This window comes from Meleagris gallopavo, chromosome 1 (genome assembly GCF_905368555.1).
Source record: "Meleagris gallopavo chromosome 1, MGAL_WU_HG_1.1, whole genome shotgun sequence".
Lineage (NCBI taxonomy): Eukaryota > Metazoa > Chordata > Aves > Galliformes > Phasianidae > Meleagris > Meleagris gallopavo.
The window spans coordinates 111421163-111442107 of record NC_139404.1 but is presented as its reverse complement, the minus strand read 5'-3'; the positions used below and the strand labels follow the sequence as shown (position 1 = coordinate 111442107).

Sequence of the window (20945 nt, the reverse complement as noted above, 5' to 3'; positions counted from 1 at the left end):
AGAGCATCTGCAAGCATGAAAAATATTCTATGAAAGATGCATTAAGGGGAATTGATGGGGAAATATGATACAAACTGTTTTCTTTTCATGTGAGACAGCTGACATTTCCAAATGGTGCCCAGTGCCAGGCAGCACACAGCTATCGCTACTGGATGTGGCCATGGATGCTTTGCATCATTCCTTGAGCACTCTCTCAGGGTGAAAATGCAGTAGCCTGGAATAAATTAAATGCATTTTCATTTCTGTCTCCATTAAACATAGCAAATTTCAAGACAAGTTGAATCTGGATTTAAAATGTAGAGCACTTAACATGTCAGCCATTAAACAAAATACAACATGCTTCTTAAACACTATATGACAGTCACTGCCCTATAACATCACTGTAGTCTTAATTAAAGCACGTCAAATGGAAGAATAAAATGGAACCCACAAAAATTGTAAGAAATTGCTTGTTTATGCAGATGTCACAGAGAAGCATAAAATACAACAGAGGCAGACAATCTTTTTCTCCCCTCTCTTTTTCTCACCTGGCCTTGCCTCACCTCTCCTATCTGGATTCCTTACCTTAGCAAGGTTAGCAGCACTCCTATAGTATCACTTTCCACTCTGTAGTAGTCATAATACCAGTTCTGCAAGCCTATGAGGCCATTATAAATAGTCCAACTGATAGTTTACAACAAAGAAGTCAGGTTTTTATCGGACCGGGGAGTTTTCAATCTATGTCTTACGCAACTATGTTTGAGGTCTGCTGAGGAATGAACTGTCGGCAGAAGGCAGCTGAGCTCTGCTCTGGGGGTGTGTGACTGTGCATGGCACGGCAGTACAGGGATGTCTCACCAGATGTCTCCCTTGTACCAAATTCTTAGGTGCAAAGTTTTTTATTGTGAAGTCCAATTAGAAAACCTTCATGATTTCCATTTAAAAGATTCTGTATATGACTACTATATAAATACTGCTGCACAGTGATTTGCTGGATACAGAAGACTGATTTAAAGTAGTTTCCTCATTCCAAACCATAATATGTTACTTAAGAGTGCATCATTTGCTGATTAGGTGCAGCAGTTTGGTTAGCTGCAGTGCCTAAAGCTTCAAATTTGATTGCATTCATTTTAATCACGTAACTAATTTTCAGTAACAAAGAGTTGTTTATTCCAAATGCATTTATGCATGTGAAATAAACTCAGTTATGCCGCATTCTGGAAGCGATATTACTCTTACCAATTCCTAACATCATTAAAGCTCAGCCTACATGGAGGAAAAAGTGGTGGGAGAAGGAAACATCCTCTGAAATTATTTTAAGCAAAACAGACTTCATTTCCAGTCTTGAATTCTGCTTATGCTGCCCGAAGGGACAGGCTCCAAAAACACGCGGCCTCTGTGCCTCTGATATGAAAGAGCTGTCAAATCCCTGCCCTGAGAGTGACACTAATAGGATGGCTCATCTCACACCTCCCCTGGCTACATCTGCATCCCACTCATTGGCAGCGCTTGGCCATGCCCTCCCAGAAGCAGCCAGCTGCTCCACCTGCCAGCACTGCTTCCTCTGGCCCAGAGGACGAGTGAGGAGAAGACGACTCAGTGAGGGAGCTCTATTTTGCAGCATGCTTTCCAAGCTGCTGTGATCAGGGTGTGAAACCCCACATGGGGAATCTTACTGTCTGGGAGAAGAAAAACCTGAGATTCCTCGGCCTGCAATGCAAGCACCAGAGAGGGTAAATATTTAACAAAGCCTCAGAGTACTTTTGCTGACGGAAAAGTACTCACTCATCTAGCCAGGCACCTTCCACAGAATGTACCTTCTCTCTACTAAAAGCCATTTAGGGATGGCTTTTCAGAAATCTTTGTTTTTAGTCAGATGTTGGAGTGAGACCGAGAATGAATTATCTTACTGCCAACACGTGTAAATCTCTATTCCTAACCTGTCACCTATAGGCCATAAGATGAGGAACAGGAATCCAAGGACATAACGTGTTGGCAGCAAAACATAGCCTGAAGGCCATGAAGCTCCTTTCACACTCCACTTGCTGCCTGCCAGTGAATGGGGGCTGCCCAGGTGTGTGCAGGGATATGTGGGTGGGAGAGGAGGAGGTTCATTGTCTTGTTCCAGAAGTGAATGGTTTTCAGTGCTGTTTTAGGAAGAAGCCATTAGTGGGACATAAAATGCTTGGAACATGTCCTCTCTCACTCGGAAACTCCCTCTATAGCAATGGTGGGGAGGAAGCCAGTGGAAAATTCCTGCACTTAACAAATTTGGATATATTGTTTTTCCATCTTTTTTAACTGACACAAGCAGTGAAAAGCAACTGGAGTGACAGCCCAGACTGATCCAGACTGAGATCCAAAAGACATTCTGCAAGAATAGGACTTTGACGTAAGAGTGGGACCTTAACACAAATGGGAATCAAGCTCATTGACAACATCAGCCTTATCTACTGATGTAGGGTTCTAATCAGAAGAGCTATCTGAAACTTAAATCCAACCCTTGAACAAAATAACACATAAATCTAAATGTATGAGGATTTCTCTGAAAGTAATGCCTCCTGTTTTATTATGTTGGCTCACAGTGTCAGAGGTGGATGTTGGTGGTATGGCAGTAGAGGTTGCACTTTCACACCAATATCCTATTATATGTTTTTGCTGTGTTACAGATGCCAGCAGAGGGGCACTCTGACACAGTGGCATCTGATATGGAATTGCAGATAAAGCAAAGGGGTGCAACTGAATTTCTCTGTGCAGAAAATATGGCACCCATTGACATTTACTGATGCTTTCTGAATGTTGATGGAGACCAAGCAGTGGATGTGAGCACAGTGAGGTAGTGGGGGGTGTGTTTCAGCAGTGCTGACAGCAGCAGTGGGTAACCTCCACTGGTACAGATTGTTAAGATCACAGCATGCAGGCTCTTATTCATCACTGGTGAAAATGAATACCTAACGGTGGTGACTGTGTTGAAAAATAGTATTTTGTAGCTGAGTATTTGCTCATCAAGTAGTGTTAATGTGCTCTCTGTATCTGTTGTAGTTCTCACGGAAATAAATAGGAGCATTACTTTCAGAGCGACCTATGCACATACAGAAAAAAATGTCATTAAATACTGCAGTGGGTACTTCTGAGCTTTTCTAAGCTGGAAGGTGAAGTGGTGCTAAAAAGAAGGAACAGTTTGTACATTGGCTAACACTCAGAGATTTAATTTCTCCACAGTAGGTAACCAGCACTGACATCTGTAAAAGTCACTGTGCATTAAAGAACAAGAATCCAAATGTGGGTCATCCAGAAAGCCTGCCAGCCCATCCCTGCCAGCAATGGCAGCTGCAATACAAGCACAAAGGCAGAAGTTTTTATTGCAGTGACTTCTGATGATTGAGCCCAGCAATCTTTTCAAAAGAGGGGCTGGCTGCTCACCAAACCTATTTTAATGCTTGATTCCAGAAAGCTGATGGCTTTGAACTTGACACAGGGGAGCAGAGGGCAGGCAGAAGAGAAGAAGGCAAATGCAGGCAAATTCATTTAAACCAGTTGTGACTTGAGATTCTTCATTTTTGCACAAGTGCTGAAGGCAATGAGGTGAAACAAAACAGGCTGACTTTACCAACAGCAGAGTGGAAACTGAGGTGCAAAAATAAATGTAACAGACAAACAAATGCCTCCATTGTGAAATAACTCAGAGACTTGCCAGAGCAAAATATATTTTCAAATTTGCAATGAGCTCATGTATATATATAAAATTTATGTTTGTGTATATTCTTTTTCTTGACGCTGCCATTTTCATTAACAAACTTCAATCATCTGGCTTACAGACAACTGATAGTAACTGAGCTTGTGTAGAAAGGCAGCAGGTTTTCTTTCAGTCACCAAACTCACTTAGTGAAGTGGCTTAAAATGCCCTGTAGACAGCCTTAACTCTGCCCACTTATGGTGGTCTCACACTGGTGGCAGCTGAGGTCCACTCTCTGCAACAGAACAGGTGAAGAAAACATGATGAAAAGAAGGCTGATGAGTCAAGAGAAGGACGAGGAAAACACTCAGCAATTTCTGTCATGGGCAAACAGGCTCAGCATAAAGGAGATTAATGTAATGTATTTCCTATTGATAACAGATAAAAGCAGTGAAAACAAAGGCAAGCTAAAATCACTTTCCCCTCTATCCACCCTCTTCTATCTCCTGCTCCCAAGCAGCGCAGGGGAACAGGGAGTGGGGGCTGCAGTCAGTCTGTAAGTCTTTGTCTCTGCCACCCTTCCACAGACACTCTGCTCCTTCTTGATGTGGGTCCCTCCCACAATAGCATCCACCCTGAGCTGATCCCGTGTGGGCTGCAGCTCTCCCAGCACTGGCCCAGCACGGCTCCAACGTGGGCTCTGCTCACAGAGGCCACCCCTGCAGCCCTCTGGAGCTAGCAAAACCTTGGGCCATGTAAGCCCAACACACTACTTCAGAAAAATCTCAGCTTGCAAAAAATTGCAAGGGGTAAATGCGCTACATCCTGCACCAGGCTAGTATAGGCCTGATCCACTTGAGCACATTTTTCTTTTAAAGAAAGTGAGCAGTACTTCTGACCCAAATGGTTTTCTGAAACAGTTTTGTAATACCCCAGCCAAATCTGTATCTCAGTACCTGAACATTTTGTTTATCTACAAGGAGCTGGAATGTCTCCCTGCATAATTCATGATGCTGTGAATTATTTTTATGTATCTTCCAGCTTTTTTTTCCAAAAGGCATTTGCTTACTGAAGAACAGAAAAAACAAAAATGCTTAATGGCATTCTGGAACAATCCTAGGCCACGATTTTGCAAACGGTATCTACCAAGAACAGTGAGGAACTGTTGATGTATGTAAGATAAATCCCAGGTGCTAAACATTTGCTGGATCAGAGTTTACACATTTGAAGGTGCAAAAATAAAACAAAAATATTCTTGTTCCAAGTCCAGTATCAATACTTCATATTACTTTAATCTATAATTTGAAACTGCTAAAATAGCAAAACTTTTATTAAAAAAAAACCAAAACACACAGATTGCAATGTATTTCATATTTCTCTTGCCTCCCCCTGGGATGCTGAACAAGCAAAACAGCACAAACTCCTATAGATGGATCTTCATCTAGCACAGGCTAGCACAGCTTCTATGATTCCCATCAGACTAACGTAGCAATGAAATGAAGACAGACATTATACTCATCACATGAGCTGTAAATGCATGTGAACAGAAATTGATTTTGAAATGTTCTTGGCAGTTTCCCAAGAAAACATCATTACTGTTTCAAGAAAAAATGCATCATGTATTGCTTCAGGATTCCTAAGAATTAAAAAACTCTGACCTCAGTTTGCAAAATGTTTTAAAAAAGAGAAAGAAATAGAGAATTTTATGGCCTCTCAAAATTCAGTAGAACAAGAATATCACTGGAGCACTGTGTTCAATTCTGGGCTGCCCAGTACAAGACGGACATGGAGCTACTACAGTCCAGCGAAGGAGCACAAAGGTGAAGTCACTTGAGCACTGGGGCACAGGGAGGAGAGAGAGGCTGGGTGAGTTGGGACTATTCAGCCTGGAGAAGAGGAGGCTCGGGTATCTCATCAATGTCTATAAATATTTGAAGGGAGGGTGCAAAGATGATGGAGCCAAGCTCTTGCCACTGGTACCCAGTGCCAGGACAAGAGGCAGAGGGCACAAACTGGAACACATGAGGCTCCATCTGAGCACCAGGCAGCACTTCTGTAACGTGTGAGTGACACGGCACTGGCACAGGCTGCCCAGGGAGGCTGTGGGGTCTCCTTGGAGATCTTTAAACGTCACCTGGGCATGGCCCTGAGCACTGTGCTCTTGGTATCTCTGCTGGAGCAGGGGTTGGGCCAAAAGGACCCAGAGCATCCTTCCCACCCCAACAACTCTGTGAATATACTTAGAATTGTATTTTGAAATGTGTCCATCTGGAAAATTTCAGGAGTGACTGTAGTTTTCTTGAATATCAGCCTATTTCCAACATCTTAAATGAAGCCATCTGTTCTATTCTTTGAGTGGACAATGACCATACGTGCTAAGTCAGGTTATTTTATGTTCTTCTAAGTCTGCAATTGTAAAGGATAATTCATCAGGATCCTACGGAGGTAAGTCAGTATTTTGCTAACTCATGAAAGCATCTAGAACAGACTGCTCTCACACAAAGTTAGACCTATGCAATTACGCGTGATTCCCTGTTCCCTAGCCTAGGCTTTCTCACTCCTTTAGGTCTGCTGAAAATAGCTGGATAGAAAAGACTTAGAAGAAGTATCTGATTACAGTTTTTATTGTTGCAAATCCAGCTTTGTCATAATGCTTTGATAGTTTGACAAAACAAACAAACAAACAAGCAAACAAAAAGCCTGACATTTCAACAGCTTAATTATTCATTGCTTGTGGCTGTGCCTTATCCTGGGGATGCAAAGAGTGGTCACTGTCCCCAGCTTTCTTCATCATCTGCAGCTGCTGTGTGTGAGGTCCTTGCCTTCACAAGTTCATTTCCATCATGACAATTACCTAGAGAAGGTAGCACAAAGGCAATAGCACAATGTACAGAGAAGAAAATTCAAGTGAAATATCACAGACAAAAATGTTAGGTGTTTTTAAGTAAAAACATTACTTAACTTGAGATAATGATTTTATTCCTGTGCTTTGAAATGGTTCCAAATTCCAGACCCGACAAAAATGTTACAAGTAAAATCCTGGATCTCGCATTAACATCAGTTGTAGCATAGAGGCACTTAAGGAAATTTCAAACTGATATTGTGTGTTGCACTGACAGACTAATTATTAATACAGAACTGGCTATTTTATTTTAATATCAATAATGGAGAACACAGCAGGATTTTGTGCTTCATTATTGTGTTAGCCAATGCTGGAACCACGCAGAGAGCTGCAAATTAACTACTGTTCTCGAAGCATTTAAAAGTACTCTTGGTTCATTAGAAATCACCTTGAACATACAGAATTGGACATAATCTGCTTGGCAAAGAAACTGAAGACTGTGACAGACATATCTGCAGGAAAATGTCCACCATCCTGCCAGTTTCAGAAGGTTCAAGCTAAGGGAAGGAACTCCAGGAATAACCATACCAGGGGTGTCTCAGTTTAGGGCCCAAGTGTGCTCTTTTGGAAGACAGATTTTTGCCAGAAAAGCCAAAACTTAGAATATCAAAGTTCCTGCTCTGCAGAGAGCTTTGGCATTTGTCAGCAGTGGTGTGGTGGTGATTTACCTGTCTACAAGCGTGCAAATAAGAATGCACAAAGGTACTGAAGGTGATATAATGCTTTTCCCTAACGAAAAATGAGACTTCACAACAGCTGCTGTGTTTTATCTATACTGATACTCTTGCTAAAATAATCCAGTCTTTTCAACCAACTCTCTATCATTGTTTCCTTGCCTCCTAAGGAAGCAAGGCACACATGATCATGTACGACTGCCCATCTGCCCATTTATCATTCCACACATAATCCCATGATTTTGCATCTGTTTGCCAATTTCAAACAAATTCAGTGATAAAGACAGAACCGCAAAGAAATTAATTTTCCATTTAATTCCTAAGCTTCATGAAGCTGAACTGTGGACAAAAATGTAGTTCTCTCTCGGAGCAAAAGGCAGTTCAGTGCAACCCTTAGCCATGGGCCAACTACAACTACACTCACCTGCCAGATGGGAACAGTGCAACTTGGTGAGAACTACTGACACGGGACAGGGCTGGGAGAAAGATGGCCACTATGGAAAATAGAAAACAAATCAGTAAGACATCCAATCTTACTAGTTTCACTGTTTATGGACCAGCTTGTTTAACAACAAACACGTCTCAGAAGGTAGGTCTGCTTCACGAAAGCACAAGAACAGTAAAAGTAAACCTACTAGACTCCAAATGATGTATGATAATTTAAATATTTAACACAATATTTAACATAATCTCTGGGAAATAATGTTCTATCTTCTGATAGGTAATTTTCCTTGTGATGAAATGGCAATACAAGCAGTAGAACTTACATCACCTCTGTCATGCAGAAATTGTGTTTGTATTACCAACCACGCACAAGTAACAGAATAAAAGGCTGACTTAGGAAAAAAGCTTCCGCTGTGCAGTGCCAAGAAGTATTTCATTTTCCAAATAGGTCTGCACATCACTGTCAAATGATTGTCAGGGAACAAAAATTCAAAAGCTTTTGTGCAGTTTGTGAGCAGAGCCCATACAGCACAGGTTAGGACAATCTGAGAAATGAAAAAATACTTACAGTAACCACGAGCATAAATCTCTGAGCAACCAGAGACTGCCAGGAGAAGGATGTGAATGACAGTGTTATGAAACCCCTGGGACTGCCCCTGCTGTATTGTTTTCTGGTCAGACTTGTCTGTATTTTGGCTGCTAGCACAGTGTCTGTAGCACACAGTGGTATGTTATTCTTTAAAAACCCACGTCAGCAAAGGTAGAGAAAGGGCACAAGGGGAAAATGGGCACTTGATGGTTGGACTTGATGATCTTAGAGATCTTTTCCAACCTTAATGATTCTATAATTCTAGCGCAGACATGGAACAACTCTGCCTAATTCAATCCCTTCTGCCAATTGCCCAAGAGCCAGCTGCCTATCAGCCAAGAACTGATTACAGAGCAGAGAGAGGTTGTCCTATGAACTCCAGATATATTCATTTAGGAGTGCGGGTTCCCAGGACAAACCCTGAGCAGGCAGGGAGAGGTGCTAGCTGCAAACTTTACCTGAAGAGCTCCTCTCCTGAGAGCGAATGGCAGCAGTGAGATAACAGGTACTGATGGCTGATTTCAGTACATTGACTGGGAGCTACTCTTGAATTCAACAGGCAGTGCACTCTAATCGGTCTGTACAGCCTCTAGGACAACTCCAAATACACATCTGTTACTGAAGCTTAGCCTGGGTGTGTGAGCCCAGTGTTTCACCTTCAGCTTTGAAGAGATTTTGAATACAGTGCAGGAACAAAACTGGCCACCATGTGGGTACCCCAAAACCCATGTGTTTGACAAACTGATGTGCTCTGTATGGGCAGATTTTCTAGAACAGAAACAACAACTTTGAGGATTCAGCTCCCCCCTCCACTACCTATATGCACCACACCTGTCTCATACCCTTTTACTTCTACCATCTGCAATTTGCCTCCAACTCTTTGGCTTCTTGGATTAAGAAGCACGGCATACCTAGGAAACATAAATCAGTGTAGAAGGGAAAAATGAGGGGATTCATATTTTTCTCATCTTGAAACCACATACCATAGGCCCACAAGTCCTCTGGGACACTAGAGGAGGGTAAACTAAGATCTGATGAGAAACATATGATATGCATTGGAGACATGATATACCCTTCCTTCTCTTCATTCCTATCTGGAGTGCATCTAGGCATTATCTGAGTGAAAAGCATACAGGACGCATCATATCTAAAAGCACGAAAGATTTATACAAGGCAACACAAGCAGTTTAAGGCAGTCAATTTAATACATATATAAATATAAATGTACAGTTGTAAGAAGCATCTGTGTCATTTTCTTTCAGCTGTCCTATTGGCTTCAGTGCTCCTCTGCAAAAAAGGTACAGCTTAAACCATCATCCTAATTTCTCACTGACTGCATGACATCTGCTTGCCCTGCAGTAGCTAAGCATTCTTTACTTTATCAAAAGACTCTTGAGAACATTTCTGTTCCTTTTCTGAATGTGATTACAGACTCCTTTCTAAAAAATATCGTAGCAGTCTTATTTGACCCTCTTAAAGAACAGTGTTGCTAACCCAATTGATTTTCCTGTAAAGTTCATATTTTTCTCAAAGCATTTGCTGCTGAACCTGGCAAAGATCCATTTCCCCTTGCTGAGATTCTCAGAAAGATGTACAAGCCAAGGTGACTCTTGTGGTTTCTTTCATTGCAGGAAGACAAGCACCTACAGAGAGGATTCCTTTACCATCAACAGGAGGACCCTGTCCAAGTCATCTCCCAACCAAAAAGATTGCAGGAAAGTATCTGCTTTTTAAATCTGAACAAGAGACTGAAAACATGAAGTAAGTATCCTCAAAATGAGAGGGCAAAAAAATATGTTGGAATGAAAAATTCAAAGCTTGACCATATTGAAGCAAATATTTACACTTGTGGAGTGGGCAAATATAAACCTAGAAGCACCACGAACATTATCAGAGAAGTACAAGGAGCTTTGCTTTCAGAAACTCAAGACCAACCATCTTCATTAATTTACTGTTTGTTTATTAACTTACGCCATTGATATCAGGTTTTGTTATAGCACAGCATGTCATAGTTTCCAGAAATAGATGCAAAAAACATGGTTTCGTAATAAATGATTTGATTTGTAGAAACTATTATTTGATTTCCTAAGCTTACATGTGTAGCCTTTGCTGATAACCCAGAGGAACATCTGTCTTTCAGAGAAATGTAGGGAACATGAGTAAAAACACTCTAGAAAAAAAATTGTTGACCGTAATGTGCTGTAGGCAAAAGCATCCGACGGCAAGAATATGGTGCTTGAAGTGCCTGGTAATGCCCCACCTGGGCTACTGTGTCCAGGTTTGGGACCCCCAGCTCAGAAACATATGGAGCTGCTGGAGCAGGTCCAGAGGAAGGCCACAGAGAAGATCGTAGGGCTGGAGCACCTCTTCTATGAAGGCAGGCTGTGGAATCTGAACATGTTCAGTCTGGAGAAGTGTTCAGGGAAGACTTCATTGCAGCTTTCCAGTACTTAAAGGGAGCACATAAGCAGTAGGAAGACTTTTTATACAAGTAGATAGTGATAGGACAAGGAGGAACGATTTTAAATTAAAAGAAGGGAAATTCAGGTTAGATGTCAGGGGGTGATTTTTCATTGAGAGGGCGGTGAGGCGCTGGCACAGCTGCCCAGAGAAGCTGTGGTACCCCATCCCTGGAGGAGCTCAAGGCCAGGTTGGATGGGGTCCTGGGCAGCCTGAGCTGGTGGGGAACAGCCCTGCCCACAGCAGGGGTTGGGGTGGGTGGGCTGTGAGGTCCCCTCTAACCTAAGCCATTCTATGATTCTGTGTCCTATGAAATAATTGCTGTAAGTGGCTTAATCCAAAACCCGCTGGAGGTGATGAGATTCTTTGACTTAAATCATATTATTTGTCCTGCCACCGTGTACCAGGAACTGAAAGATGAAAGGCACTACGTGCAAAGGAACTATGGAGGCACAGCCCTTGGAAGGTCTTTCACTGTCCACCAGTTCACATGGATGAGAGCTGCTCTTAGTGTTTGCCTCAAGCTTTATCAAGCTGTTGTTGATGTCGATCTGATTTCTTTTAACTAGAAGCCCACTCAGTGGCCCTTATCTTCTGTTCCTCACAAGCTCTGCTTGGCTCGCGCCTGAAGGAGCCACAGAAGGTTCGGTGTCATCGCGAGGCTGTCAGGGACTCGCTCAGCTTTCCCCTCGTTTACGTGTGGCCGCAGCTCCTTGGGGGCCGCTTCCCAGACAAGAAAACCCAGCTGCTCTCTGCCCTCCCAGAGCCCCATCCTCCAGCGGCGTGGGGAGGACGCAAACCCCCGTACACCCTTCATCCCGGCGGATCCGCTCACGGCTGAAAGCAGGCGAGCAGCAGCCAAGGGGGCGACGCGGGAAGACCCGAGCCCGGCAGGGAGGACCGAAGGGGCGGCAACCCAGCCCCGAGGGGCGCCCCTTCCCGCCTCCTCGCTCCTCCCTGCCGCGCTCCCGCCTCCCGGCCGCCCCGCGCTGTCTCCCGCTGCGCAGAGCGCCGCGCCGGCGGGGGCATGGCGAGCCAGCGCTGCTTCGCCAACCGCTTCGATGACTACGCGGGCAGCCTGGCGGCCGCGCCGGACAAAGAAGCGGCGGTGCCGCTGGTGACTGCCACCATCGAGCGGATCTTGAAGGAGCTGCCGCCGCTCGGCGGCGGGGCGGCGGGCAGTCCCCGCGGCTGTCAAGGCGGGCTGTACGGCGGAGTGGCCGGCGTGGCCTACATGCTGTACCACGTCGCGCAGTGCCCGCTGTTCGCGCCGTCGCGGGAGGCCTACCTGCGGGCCGCCCGGCGCGTGGTGGACGCCTGCCTGCGCTACCAGGAGGCGGGCGGCGAGGCCGACGCCGACACCCGCGCCGCCTTCCTGCTGGGCGGCGCCGGGGTGTACGCGGTGGCCGCCTTGGTGTACCGGGCGCTGGGGCTCCCCGACTTCGCCCGGCCTCTGGGCAAGTTCCGCGAGCTGAGCGAGGTCTGCGCGCCGCTCTCCTTCCTCGAGTGCGGCTCCGACGAGCTCTTCGTGGGCCGCGCCGGGTACCTGTGTGCCGCCCTGGTGCTGAAGCAGCGGCTCGGCATGGAGGTAAGGCATCCCCGGCTCCCCCCGTGCCGCCGCCTTGGGAGCTGCCCTCCTCCTGGGGCAGGCGCTTGTCGGTCACCCGTGCCCCAAAGGAGAGGTGGGCAGGTGCCGAGGGATCTGCCGGGGGGCTCTTCGAGAGCGCGTCCCTAAAGTAACGTGGGTCGGAAAGCAGGTAAAGCAGGACAGGGGACCTTATTGTTACTCCAAGTGGTGCAAGGGAGACGGTGTTCAAAGGCACGTGTGCTTACTGACCCCAGCGCTCAGCACAGGCTTTTGGAAATCCGACCCTGCCTTGTGGTGCTTTTGGTGAATGGGAGCTGCGTGGGTAAGGCTTGCTTATGGTTCAGCTCGCTGCTGATTTCGGGAGTCGGGACTTTACCCTCGGACATTGCCATTGGCAGCGCTTGGCGTTCCGAGCTTCCACTGAGTACGGTCCAGTAGCTAACCCTGCTGTTAGCTGTGTTTGTTACCGTGCAGTCAGTGCGGTGTCAGAGCAGGCACTCAGTAGATCTTCCTTCCTGTTCTCCTGTCGGGTCCAATCTGCGTCCCCTCTGTTCGTCACTGATTTGCAAGTTCGTGTGCTTATGGCATTTTTATTTCCTCCTGCGAGAGTAAGCAGTTGTTACAAGTAAATAAATGCTGCAGGAAGGAGCTGTTCTGCCCCCTCCAGTAACAGGCGTTGAGATGGGAGTCCGAGGAAATTCATTTAATGGAGGACTGCAGGGACTCCAGGGGATCAGAGGGGATTGTTAAGTCAGCATCGTGGATTTTTTTATTGCCTTGAACAGAAATTCTTATAGCGCTAAGCATTTAAAGGGGCCTGGCATTCATGATAAAAGGATTCTGTCTGAAGGCTCTTAAAGATAGGATGAGTTACGTTATTCCTAAACATAACATATCCGTACTTTTCATTCAGAGAGCATTTTCTGTGAAAGTTCTGCAGAGGCAGCAGTACCAGTTCTAGGGGATGGTTCTTTGCAGAGGTATCGGCTATCTTGGCAGTTGGGGTCACACTGAGGGAGTCCGTGCTTCTGGTTGTACACTGACATAGCAGCTGTACGAAACAACACCCTGAGCTCTACTACTTCAGTTATTTCCTCCCTCCTGCTGGTCTTGCATCCTTGACAGCAATCTCTGAGCAGTCTCTGCAGTTTAGAGAGTGCAATCTCCTGATGTCCTTTGACAAGCAATACAAAGAAGGGGAAAGCTTTCCCTGTTTCCTTGCTTGCTGAAAAAGCATACTTTACACAGCTGTCAAGAGTTAAAACTCCCAACAGGTGAGCACAGGTGTGCACATATTGTGGAATTCCTCCAGCAGGTGAGTTGAGGACAGTCATAGGGATCTGTTATGCCACAGTCACAGTAAGACATATTCTGTGTCCTCTTGCTGATGTTTCAATCAGTCCTTCTGTAGCATTATTAATTCTGTCACCACTGAATGTCACTGCAATTTTAAAGGTGCAGGGAAAGAAAGAAATCAAAATATTTAAAATTGTTAAGTATTAAGACTTTTAAAATAATTTTAATAAAAATTAAAACCTTTAATTAAAATGCTTTGCTCCTTACGAGAGCGCAGTGATCACGGTCTGTAGTCTGTGTACTCACGCATTAGCAAAATTCAGATTGCTGATAAAAGTTTCCATCCTCGTACAGAATTATTTTAATTAGTTCATTGCCAGAGCGGATCCTGCATCTTTTTACAAATGAGGAGAGGGATGCCCAGAGAGAGTGCACGTAATGTTATTACCCAAGGTCAAATGGAAAGCCAGGTACATCCCAGAATAGAAACAACTCCTTGTGATTCTAACCGCTGGAAAACGCTACCTCCTGTAATTTGATTGTGCACGGCCTCACATGGCTCATTGCAGCATGTTTTCTTGTTGCACGCATTCTTTGGATGCTGCTGTGCAAACATTTCCAGCACAAAGAGAAGTCCATTCCTTACACTAAAATATGGCCACTGCTGCTCGTGTGGTTGTTTATTCCTCTGAATAAGTTAAATTGTAAAATATGTACAAGAAATCAATTATACTTGAAGGAATCTGCCATTGATGACGTGGGCTTGGTTTTTCCAGGCAGCAGAGGAAGGGGACCACTCTATTTCAGTAAATACCAGTTTAGCTCAGCTGCTTTGGTCCTAGCTAAACAGCCTCAGTTTTTTAAAGCTTCGCATGTTCTTCAGGAAGTTAGTTGACTGTCCTGAAAGATCCATTCAGTTGAACAACTTTGGCCTCATGTGAAGAAAGCATTTGTATTCTGCTGGTTTTCAGAGTTTTAGGCTAATACAGCATTTTTTCCTGATGAATTAATTGGGAATTTTTGCATGAGTAAGGATTACTTAAACAGGCAAGAATTAACAGTCTGACCTTCTTGATGCACAGTGACTCTATGCATGTAAAGTGTTTTTGCAGAAACAATATTATCATTTGTACAGGGTACACACAGATAAGGTGCATGTACCTGAGTAGTCTTTAATCCATGTGTTTTCACTGTTTTCTGCTCTTGCTTCTTCAGGTTATTCTTTCTGATGCTGCTAGCCTTGCCTTATTATGTATTTTGGAGGGAATCCATCAGTTCTGCTTTTGTGCAAACAGTAGTAAGAAACCACTGAAGTGGTGGTCTTGCCCCTCTGTTTAGATGGTGTTTTATCATCTGCTGATGTTATCACAGTGATGTTTCTGTCCCATTTCATGGTTGATGGAGCATGGTGTGCCTCAGTATTTGCACTTCCTTCTGGCAATGTCACTGTCAGGTGATGGGGGAAAAGGTGCAGAAGTTCAAGTGGCTTCTTGCATCACCATCTGCTGGGATGCTGCGACCTTTCAGCACAACTCAGGTTTTCTTTTAACGACTGGCTTGACTGATTTCCACCAGCTCTAGTCTGCAGCAAAAAAGACAGCAGCCAATAGCAGTATACCTTCTAAGAGGCACAACAGCATTCTACGTGACTGCCTGGTGCTTCATTCAAAGGACAGGAGTTTCTAAAGACATTGGAGACATTGTAAGAGATGGTTGCCTGCAGTTTCGGTGGTGAACTGCTTGAACCACCAGGCTTTGTCAGCAGTGTGGCCAAGCCCATTCCCTCAGGGTCTGAGCCACTAGGGTCATTCCTGGAAGCCCATGTGTTTGGTCCATTTTTTCCAGCTCTTAGAAAAAAAATAGAAAAAAAACAAGAGGAAGGAACTTACTGATGAACATGTTCAGAGGGATTGAACAGTGCCCATATGTGGACAGGCTGAGAGAGCTGGGTCTGTTCAGCCTGGATATGAGAAGGCTCTGGAAACAGCTCATTGTGGCCTTTCAGAATCTAAAGGAGGGCTATAAGAATGAAGGGAATGGACTCTTTAGCAGAGTTTGTTGTGATAGGACAAGGGGAAATGGCTTTAAACGAAAAGAGGGGGAGATTTAGACTGGATGTAAGTTTTTTACAGTAAGAATGATGAGGCACTGGCACAGGTTGTCCAGAGAGGCAGTGGATGCCCCATCCCTGGAGACACGGTCAGGTGGATGGGGCTCTGAGCAACCTGATGTAGCTGTAGGTGTCCCTGTTCACTGTGGGGGAGTTGAACCAGGCAACCTTTAAGAGTCCTCTCCAACTCAAACAATTCTATGATTCGATGTTCCTTTGGGACTTTCTAAAGTGGAAGTTTCTTCATGCTGAACACAGTGTTTATGAAAGGCAGTTGATGGATTGGTCTTAGAAAGGGAGCTCTGCAGAATACGCGCTGAAGGGATGCTCTTCCGAGTACTGTTGTGCAAGATCCCATGCTGGGCTTTTATTCCAATCTGCACCTCAATTGCAGAAGAGTTGTTCTTAAAGGTGAGATTTCATTCTTTCTCTATGTTAAAGTCCTTTCTCTCATGTGGAAGAATTTGCCAGTTCATCTGAAGTGCTGTGGCATTTGTAATGTCAAACGCACAAACTGTGGAGCTAGCTGGAGCTCTACTGATTTCATTATTTCATTTTACACAGGCCACTACACAGGCAGGATGTCAGTTTTGCCACAGAGAATTTAAATGAGATACGAGGAAAGATTAAAAAAAAAAAAAAAAGGTTTTCTTTCTAGCCTGCTTCTTTTAAATGTACATCCTTCTATTTATGGTTCCTCAAGCCACACAGGACAGATTTTGCATTAATTTGCTTAAATTGATGAATTTAAGCTGGGAGTTGACATGGGAGTTTTCTAAAGCAAAGAGCGAATCAAAGGGAATTATTTAAATCTGGATTTGTTTAGTAAGCATTCTCAAATAGTTTGGGTCTCCATTTCAGAATTTCTCTATCTTTCTTCAGCAGGGCAACATGAGTCTTTATTTTAAACTCAAAATCTGAGTCTGGGCCATTGTGATAATGGCCACCTGGATCCAGCTCAGCATGGTGGAAGCTGAATGTCCAATTGTAGAGATAAAGCAGAGAAACTAATTTTGAAAGTGTTGAATTTCAACAGTTTTGTTTTACTGGCAGTAAAAAGCACAGTAGTACAGAGCTTACAGGAAGGATCCTGCCAGGACTGCAGATTTGATTGACACAATTTTAACGGTGCATATACATTTTCTGTTTAGCTGCAGAAATATGGCTTTTGACAGCTTATAGCTTAAGAGTGGTAGTAATCTGCCATCATCTTCTAAAAAGAGCTTTATACAAAAGCAGTCAGATATGCCTTTACTTTTTCACGGTGTTGGAAAAAATGTTTGCCAGTTCAGCATCATCTTCTTTGCTGAAATACCAACCCAATACTGACATTCCAATGTTTGTTTAATATAAACAAAAGGTTCTTATTCAGAGTAGTCTCTTATAGCCAGAATAGATCCCCGCTTTCCCATCTTCCTCCTAATGTCTTTACATTTCACATACAGTGAGTTCACTTCTAAACCTTCTGTTCCATCATCATCCTCATCATAACAAGGAACAAATTTTAGGTCGCCCTTTGGAGTCTGTCGGTGCCTCTCTTTGGCCTGCTGAAAGCGAAGGTGTTGTTGAATGCTGAGTGTCTTTCTTTTCTGTAGTGCAGAGCGTACTGCCTCTGCTGTGCTCCTGGCGTGAAGAATGGGATCTGAGGAACAATACACAGGCAGTGGAATGAGGGCATTTTGGTGGAAAAGATGCTTAGTCTGTTCTGTGGCCCTACTGAACCTCTGGAAGCATCTCCAGCCACCTGAACATTTGAACCTGAAAAAAGAAGCAGCTCTCTAGCAGAGTGCAGGAGTGCAAGTTGGTGGTCTCGAAGCACGACTTACTGATGACCAGTCTGGTGGCACAGTGCAACCTGTCTCAGCTGGTCTGGTGGTTGGTGACCCTGCACGTAGCAGGGGAGTTGAAACTAGATGATCATTGTGGGCCTTTTCAACCCAGGCCATTCTATGATTCTAAGCAAAAACAACTTTCTCAAGCTTACTGCCTTGGATTTTTCAAATTTTTGTTTGTATTTCATACCTATGTCATATATACTACTTAAAATTCTGTGTTTCCACAAACTAACTATGTTTTTTTTATTTATGTTTACCTCCATGAAAAAGGCTGATAGTGATTTTTTATTTTGCATTGTTCTTGCAAAGGACTAAGAGCCTCAGTTAACTCCATGAGTGAGGTATCAAGCAACACTGAATGACAAAGAAGAAAGAGAGGATGTGTACAGAGAAGAGCACCAAAGCTGGTGAAGGAACTAGAGAACAAGAGCTATGGGGAACAGCTGGTGTAATAGGGGTTGTTCAGTCTGGAGGAGGATGAGGGGAGAGCTTATCACTCCCTACGATTACCTAAAAGGAGGCTGCAGCAACAGGATGTTGATCTATTTTCTCCAGTGACAAGTGATTAGATGTGAGAAAATGGCCTCTGGTTGCACCAGTAGAGGTTTAGATTGGGCACTGGGAAGAATTTCTTCATGGAAAGCGTGAGGTTGGGTGTTGGAGGAGGTTGCCTAGGGAGTTGGTAGTCACCATCCTTGGATGTTATTTAAGAGACGTGTACATTTAGGTACCCAATTTAATGAGAGACTTAGCAGTGTTAGGCTGATGGTTGAACTTGATGGTCTTGACATTCTTTTTCAAACTAAATGATTCTCTGACTCTGTATGGTGCAATACAGGGATGCAGGGAAACAGTAGATGCATGGGAAAAATGTTTGACAAAGGCTGAGCAGAGAGCAGAAGAAAGAGTCAATTTAAAAATAAAATTAAAAAAAAAAAAAAAGGAATAAAATAATGGCAAAAAAAAAAGTGAAAACTGAAGTCTGTGTAGGCATAGCAGAATTTGAAAATGAATGAAAATAGCAAGAAATAGCTTAGTCCTTGGAGCAAGGAAGATTTAAATCTGAAGTGAAAAAAATTAAGTTCTCTGGCAAACTCATGCTGTTTTGACAGCTAATGCACTCAATTTAGAAGAAGGTAAACATACAGCAGAAGAGTAGGGACAAAGAGAGAACAGGGTAAGAAAGAGCTTGAGGACTAAACACTACAGTTGGTTAAAGAAAATTACTGTTTTTGTCTGCATGGATTTTGCTTGTCACTTATCTGTTCCTGTATTCTCTTTGCGTATGCTCGTACTCTTACAGAAGTAGCTGTCATCACATTCAGTGCTTGCAAATTCAGAACACAACGTTATGTCTTATGCTATAATTTCTTTCTCTAAGGATTGGTGGAGATAACTACTTGATGCCTGGAAGCCGATGAGGGCATTTTCATGGACATTCCTGTATTTTGCTTCTAGCACTGAAATTTTCTTACTACATGCATATAATACTTTAAATTACTGCATAACCTAGATGGCAATTCTGTCAGAAAACCTTATTTACAAGACTAAGGAAGTAAAAGTGTGGAAAATTGAGCAGCTAGTGAGAGAAGAAAAGAGCACAGGGCTAACTAGAAGCAGTTCCCAATGAAAAAGTGACATCGTCTTACCTTACAGAGCTGAAATGGATGTATAAAATTAAGCTTTATGCTTCTCAATAGTCATTTAATATACACGTTTAGAACATTAGAGTTGGATGTAAATCCTAGCACAGCTCTCCACCGCATGTAGCAGGACTCATATGTGGAAACCATCCCTTTCTCTACATTAAATCAATAGTCCCTACTTTTCGTTGTTAATTCAGCCAGTCAGTCTTAACATTGACCTGTGGCTGTCTTCAGAGGCTGTGTAAGGATTGCAGAGTAAGTATTGTATGGGTGCTGCTACTTGGCCGGTAAGCTGCTGCCTTCAGCCTTGCCTCCAAGTGGTAGAAGAGCTCTGTAGAAAGGAGCTGGGAGGCAATTAAAATGCTTATGTCCTGTGGGCTTGCTCTCTGCTGTACAGCATTGTGTAAGGCATTTGTTAAAACTGGGATCTTGTTTGTCAGCTAACTTCACTATTCCTCCCGGCCTTTATTTCCTAATCAGAATTCAATATATGCAGTCAGGTCACCATTTTTGATAAGGCAATATGTCAAAATACCTCTTTGTCTGTGTCTGTCATGCAGTTCTTTGACTGCTGACAAGAATGAGATTAAGCACCGTGTGATATTGCATAACCTTTTGTCCACTCCAACAGTTCTCAATGAAAATAGCATCAAAAACAATTACTACTTATCTATGTTGTAGGATTATTTTCAAGTGACAGTGAGCTGCTTTATTTTTTCCAGAAGTAACAAGGAAAATAATTGAAATAGCTATTTCATTTCAGGCAAACATGATCAAGAAGTGTCTTTATAGCAATTCAGGCTGTTGCTGAGTCATTTGGCGTTTCTCAGCTCTGTGTATTTTGATGTCTGAGAGCAGAACCATAAATCTATTTTTGCAACAGTTCAGCTTTCCTGAATTCCTCAGTTTAATGGCTTAATATCTGTTGTGCATTGTGAGTGAGATGGAATGGATGTCAGAACTGAATGACCAAGGAAAAAAGAATTGTGCCAGATACATACACCTTCTAGCTGTCCACGGCATTTGGTTATTTTGTGTGGCTTTTTTTTTTCCTCTACAGAATATTTGGTGTGTGTGTGTGTATATATATATATATATATAGTTGGTGTAGTGTTTTTTTCATGGAGAATGATTAATCATTAGTTATTATATATTATATATATTACATTTATAATATTTATATTATATATTATATATATAATATTAGAATGATTAATCATCAATGCACAATTGAGCATGGTAAGTTGGGAGCGTACTGGTCAAATTTAGATTTCAATGTCAGAGAAATGGAAGCTGATCTTTCCAATGTGTGTGGGCTGGCAGCTAGAAGAAGCATAGAACAGTCTTTTAAGTAGCAATGTGCCGATGAGTCAGTGCATAATGTGTTGGAAAACAGTTGGTATTGCATATTCTGTACTCGCAATTTTCTCTAGTCTGTCTACTGAGTCCTGGCAATTGAATGATAACACAGAATCAAACAACTGATAGGGTCCTTGAGAGGTCACCTGGCCCCCAGGCAGTTTTACCTGTGCCTGTGTCATTTCTGACTGTCTATCTCCAACCTATTCCTCAGACCCTCTGGTAGTGGAGGTTCTGCGTCTTCCCCATCTGAGACATTATTTTGTTACCTTGCCTATTAGAAAGTCTAGCCTAAGGACTAATCTGAATCGCTCTGTAATTCAATCCCAGTGTGCCTCGTCCTGCTCATTGAGAAGTACTAAAACAGATTATTTTGCTCCTTTTTAC

General features: G+C 43.4%; 1 protein-coding gene across 1 annotated transcript in view; it reads left to right on the top strand.

Annotated features, from left to right (window-relative positions):
• The first annotated feature begins 11669 nt into the window (after positions 1-11669).
• The window catches only part of LANCL3 (LanC like family member 3), a 34627-nt gene continuing 25351 nt past the window's right edge, over positions 11670-20945 (top strand). Inside the window, exon 1 of the mRNA XM_085210080.1 lies at positions 11670-12312. Coding sequence (XP_085066206.1) covers positions 11752-12312 — 561 coding nt within the window. The 5' untranslated portion in view covers positions 11670-11751. The remainder of the gene's footprint in view (positions 12313-20945) is intronic.